The 6,155-nt window shown below is 40.8% G+C and overlaps 1 protein-coding gene across 2 annotated transcripts in view; it reads left to right on the top strand.

Moving 5' to 3' along the window:
• BCAT1 (branched chain amino acid transaminase 1) overlaps positions 1-3,012 on the top strand; it is a 50,391-nt gene extending 47,379 nt beyond the window's left edge. The window contains exon 9 of one of the 2 annotated variants that reach the window (XM_012806769.1): positions 2,802-3,012. In XM_012806769.1, coding sequence (XP_012662223.1) covers positions 2,802-2,843 — 42 coding nt within the window. In that variant the 3' untranslated portion in view covers positions 2,844-3,012. The remainder of the gene's footprint in view (positions 1-2,801) is intronic. The other variant, XM_003792498.2, reaches the window with a different exon arrangement.
• The last annotated feature ends 3,143 nt before the right edge of the window (positions 3,013-6,155 follow it).

Here is a 6,155-nt window from a genome sequence, read left to right as displayed (position 1 = left end):
TGCACAGGTCTAGATGTTACGAATTCCTTGTAATATCACATGTCTTGGGTACATTTCAGAATGCTATGATTTTACATAAAAGCATAAATTACGTGGTGAGGGGGTAAAACGTAAGACACAGTATGTAGGTTTGTAGGGTGATGATAAATGACCTATGACTGTCACTGTAACCAAAATTGATGTTCCATCATTTATAAAAGTAAAACAGCTAATTGAAAGCAAATTTCCTTTAACTGCTGAAATTCAAGATGAAGTGATAGGAGTCATGAATCACAATTCTGTAGATCTGCTAACGTGTCAGTACACTGACACTCAGTGGTTATTGATGGCCGAAGTATCTAATATAGTAATGGGAATCCAAGGAAGGGAAATGGAATACGTGTTTGGTGAGTACCTTAAGTCGTGTTGATACCGCGGATAAAGCAGGGAGAATTTGAAGATGTTTCATCCAGCCTTCGTCAGGGTACAACAGGGTTAGGGGTGAAAGACTACTCTCTCTAGGCAACTCTTTCTGGTGTGGATCAAGCAAGCCACTCACAGTCACTTGGCTGCCATCCTTATCCCTTTCTTGCAAAACACCAGGTGGTAGGTAGACCCCTTCCTGGCTCTGAGCATTTTTACCATTTCGATTCTGCTGTCCAAGGTCTTTCAGAGGAACACAGCACACATGCAGTGTGACAAGACATGAACATCAGAGGCAGGAGAAACGGCTTGTGGTGAAGAGCCTTACTACCCTTATGTGTAAATCAACAAGCTTGGATTAAAATTCGTTGCTCTTCACACTTGATTTTTTTTTTAGCAAAACTTTATTCAAAAGAAATCTTTCCTAGCACCCCAGGATATGAAACGAGTAAAAGTGAGATTATTCTGATGTAAAGAAATAAAATTCAGCCCCCCCACCCCCTTATTTGAGTCATTACCTGCACCTTAGATGGTCATGAAAGTTCTTTCAAATTCAGAAATACTAATGTTTCATATTAATACCAACTAAAGTTATATCAGGGCTAAAAGAAAGCCAGGTCTTCCAAAAATGGACACAGTTCAAGTGATTCTGGGAAACACAGGGTGACAAATTTAATGGTTTGATAAACTAGGTTGGAGAGGTCTGGTGCAAGCCAGTCTCCACACACATGGTCTGTGAACACGGGGAGGGCATCCAGGTGGTCAAAAAGGTGGAATTGAATGTGAGAGGAACCTGGGCTGGAGTCTGGGCTTTTCCATTTACTAACTGCAACCTCGACCAAGTTATTTAATTCCCCTAATGCTCAGTTTTCTTAGCCATTAAATGGGATTGATACTTGGTGTCTATGGTACTTGCTACCTATGGCAACTGTGAGGATGAAATGGGATGTTAATAAACCTGTGAACTCTTGGCACAAAAGCCTGAGCACGTGGTAACTGCTCAAAGAGTGAGAGTTCACTTAAACACAGGTGTTTGTTGAAAGATTGACTTATCCTAACACTCTGGGAGGCTGAGGTGGGAGGATCCCTTGAGTTCAGGAGTTTGAGACCAGCCTTTGCAAGAGCGAGAACTCATTGCTACAGAAAATAGAACAATTAGCTGGGCCTTATGATGGGTGCCTGTATTCCCAGCTACTCAGGAGGCTGAGATAGAAAGATTGCTTGAGCCCAGGAGTCTGAGGTTGCTATAAGTTATGATGATGCCATAGCACTCTACCTAGGGTGAAAGAGTGAGACTGTCTGAAAAAGAAAGATTGACTTATCGATTGAATTGATTCAGAGCTAGCTTTCTCTTTCTGATGTATAAAATATCTTTATTTCTTTTAATTCCATTTTAAACATTAAAATCCAAGTTTGCTTTTAAAGCAAATTATTTGCTAATGTAAATAATCAAATTCTGATGATGATACAGTTTCATAACCTTCGAAGGAATAAGAAAAAATTGGGATGCTAACCTAGCGCGAACAACTTTGATTGAGAGAGCAGTCTCTTAAGATCCATAGGGCTTGTCAATTTACCACTTTTTTTCATGAACATAAAATGCTGTTTTATTAATTTTTTTTTTTTTTTTTTGAGACAGAATCTCATTTTGTCACCCTTGGTAGAGTGCCGTGGTGTCATAGCTCACCGCAACTTCAAACTCTTGGGCTTGAACAATCCTGTTGCCTCAGCCTCCTGAGTAGCTGGGACTACAGGCTCTCACCACAAGGCCTGGCTATTTTTTCTTCATTTATTTATTTTTTAGAGATGTGGTCTTGCTCTTGCTCAGGCTGGTCTTGAACTCCTGAGCTCAAGCAATCTACCTGCCTCGCCCTCCCAGAGTGCTAGGATTACAGGTGTGAGCCCCACCACACCTGGCCTTAAAACGCTCATTATTACACTTCAGAATCACTTGAACTGCTTGCTGAACCGCAGAGACCCATCCCCCCAGTCTCAGATTCAGTCTGAGGCAGGGCCTGAGAACGTGCATTTCTAGCTTATTCCCAGGCGATGCTGATGCCAGTGGGCTGGGGATATACTTGGAGCATCACCTCTTCAGGGTAAAAGTAACAATAATTAAATAATTTAACTCGGTCACTTCATTTGGAGAACAGAAGCCAAAATAGAGAAATGATAATGAAAAAAGCACATACCCAAGAAGACCTACACCGGCTATGCATCTGAGCTCAGCAATCCTCATAAAATTCATGACCCCTTTCAGGTATTTTTTTTTTTTTTTAACCATTCAAAACAAAAACCAACCTCGTCTATAACCTTGGTGGTGGTATGAAGTTTGTTTGTAAGCCCTTCCTGCACTGTTAGCGTTTACACTGACACGTGGTTTCCTGCTTTTGTTTTAGTATGGAAGAGAAGAAAGTGACTGGACAATCGTGTTATCCTGAACGAAGACTACAAGATTCTGACTGTATGCTGTGGGGACAGACTCTTGCTTTTGAATTTGTGCTTGATTTTTAGGCTGCCTGTTAGTGTAGTTTGTGTGATCAGTGTGTTGCAAGCGTGATTGTTTTCCTCCTGCCCGAGGAAATGATGTGCAATCATCGAATGGTGTTTTGAAAAATCAGACGTAGCCGCTTCCCGCCACCTTTGCCAGGCAAATGTTCACGTAAGCCATAGAACATGGAATTTCCCTCCGTGATTCAGTGCCTCCCCTAGACTTCACTCAGATGTTAGAGTGTTGGTTTATTCTTTGGTACAAGTTATGTTCTGCTACGCAACCCAAAGTGATTTTGTGTGTGTGTGTTTGAAAGCTGATCTGAGTAAATTTCACAAGTGATGTTTCCCGTGACACATCTTTAGCCTTAGAAAATGTTTTGTTTTGTTTTTAAGACTCTGACAAACTGCACTTCCTCCCATCCATCCCAGTGTTTCCCAGGACTCCTAGGTCCGTCCTAAGGTGAACGTCTCCCCTCTTGCTGACGTCACCCATTCTGCTCCAGGCTCACCTGGGGCTTTAGGAAGACCTGAGCACATTTCTACCAGGTGCCCTTTCCCACGGTATCGTGATGCTGCTAGTCAGGCTGCTACAAGACTGAGGGTCTCGTGCCTTATAGATCTTGGCACCTCCAGTGTCAGGCACATAGTAGGTATTCAGTAAATGTTTTGTATAAAGAATGATGAACCTTCAGCTTCTGTAGAAGGGCGCTTCCTTTGTTTGTATGGTGAGAAACCTCTTTCTTAGAACTGATGATTGATTCTGATAGAGTGTGTTTTACCTCACACGGTCTTTATTTCCCATGGGCTACTAAGTCATTAGAGACAGTACAGGCATAGTTAGTTGGAGAAATCATTTCTTACCGAAGACGGTCTTGGAAGTGAAGATAAAGCTTGACAGAGAGGTCAAGATGTCATCACGACCAAATGGACCATAACTGATGTTGTATGTTAAGTCTTAGATGCAAAATAAATTATCATTTTGTAGGGGGAGGGATGATATAGCTGGTTCTTTACTCTTTTTGGACGTGCCCTTTTCTGTTGGATGAGTATGCGGACAGGATACAGGGAAAGCCGTTATAGGTGGTATTTTCCTTATTTGAGAGAGATGAGTTACAATTGTATCCTTCTTGGTTTATCTGGGGGAAAGTCAAATCTTGATAGAAGACATTTAGCCTTAGAAGGTCAGCTCTCGGACATTGTATTTTGGTTTCCCTTGGTTCTAATAACTTTCATCTTGCTGATCATATTTTATTCTCTTTTTCAAAGCAACGGGGAAGAGAACATTCTGAAAGTTTGATGCGTTGGAAGAATTTCCTTAAGGCATTTAGCAACACATAGCAAATGGGCTTTGATTCTTTTTCAAAACTTTCAGCCAGAGGATCTTTTATAGACAGGAATAGTATAAAATGAAAATTAGAAAAGTATGAGATGAAAAGGAATGGTAAAAATATCTTTTTAGGGGGCTTTTAATTGGTGATCTGAAATTTGGGGGAAGTCTGTTCTTTCTAGGTCCTAGGTGCTTCTGACTTTCTCCCGCACACATTCACCAAGTAGCGTTCTAAGGATACGCTTTGCCTTGCCTAAATCCTTTGACCTCATTCTTTTGTGGTGGTGGTGGTGGTGGTTGTTTGTTTTTGACAGAGTCTCGCTCTGTCACTCTGGGTAAAGTGCCCTGGCGTCACCATAACTCACAGCAACCTCAGACTCTTAGGCTTGAGCAGTTCTCTTGCCTTGGCCTCCCAAGTAGCTGGGACTATAGGCATGTGCCATTCTGCTCTCCTAGTTTTTTTATGTTTAGTAGAGATGGGGTCTCACTGTTGCTCAGGCTGGTCTCGAACTCCTGAGCTCAGGTGATCTCCCTACTTTAGCCTCCCAGAGTGCTAGGATTATAGTTATGAGCCACTGCACCCAGCCTGACCTCATTCTTAATATGGTAGTCTAGAAAAAACTTGTGGGTAATTTTAGTTGTCAGGTAGCACACAATAACTAGACTTTGATGCCTATGACGTAGAAATTATTTATTTGCCATAATATATTTTATACTTCCCATCTCTAAATTTAGTGTGGCGAGACATGCCCATTGTGAAAGTTAGAAAACATCATATTTGTATGGTTTCTGTTATAAAATTTTAAGAGTGTTTTAAGCCCTTTCTACCAGACCCAGTGAAAACTAAGGGTGTACACTTTTTAAAAACTGGAGGTCTCCTAATACAGAGAACACAATCTGCCATTCTCATTTAAGTAATAAGACAGGAAATTGACCTTGACACTATCTTGTTAAATAGATTTAAAAGGAACATCTGCACATCTTTTTTCCTTGTGCACTGTTTGTTTAATTGCAATGGATTAATACAGCAAGAGTGCCACATTATAACCAGGCAATTATCCTTTCTTCAGGACTTAGTTATCCTCAACGCTAATTGATCATTTAAGGCATAAGACAGTATAGCATTAGGAACATGTGAAGCTAATCTGCTCAAAAAGATCAACAAATTAATATTGTTGCTGATATTTGCATAATTGGCTGCAATTATTTAATGTTTAATTGGGTTGATCAAATGAGATTCAGCGATTCACATGTGCATGAATATAAACAGAACTGGTGGCACTTAAAATGATAATGATTAACTTATTCTGGTCGTTCTCATCCACATTTTCAGCTTTTACATCTGAGACCAAGTTTGTCAGCTTTTCTCCAAAGCACATCCGTAGAGACCAAGATTTTAAAATGAAGTGTTCAGCTATAGGCAACCCCTGAGCATTGCCTAAAAGAGATTTGCTATTAGGAATTTTCTTTGTTACAGTCATTCATTAAGGATGCAACTCCTACCAAGAGAAGAGTCTGTTTCAGGGACCGTGTTTAGTCCAGGATTGAATACATTCAGAACACCTGCGAAGAGTCTGTTTCAGGGACCGTGTTTAGTCCAGGATTGAATACATTCAGAACACCTGCTTCAGCCTTTGCTCTCAGGAGCACGAAGGACAAATAGAAGGGAAAGAAGTGACGGAAAAACTTTGTTAGGGAATCAAAGTTTTTTTTTTTCCTACCCAGTATCTTCTATTCTTTTTTCAAAAGATTTCTGTAAGAGGAGAAACAAAAAAGATCAGTGGTAAGCAGTAATAAGAAAGCCCAGAATACCCTCAGCTCTACGCTGCTCTGTGATGTCAGCAGTCCTGCAGATGGAAGTGTGCTTTGTACATCCTGTTAGTTTTGTTGCTCCATAAAATTGTACTTCAGGCTCAGCGCCTGTGGCTCAAGC

This window comes from Otolemur garnettii, unplaced genomic scaffold (assembly GCF_000181295.1).
Source record: "Otolemur garnettii isolate 467f Iridium unplaced genomic scaffold, OtoGar3 scaffold00057, whole genome shotgun sequence".
Classification (NCBI taxonomy): domain Eukaryota; kingdom Metazoa; phylum Chordata; class Mammalia; order Primates; family Galagidae; genus Otolemur; species Otolemur garnettii.
This window is presented reverse-complemented; position numbering and strand designations above follow the sequence as displayed.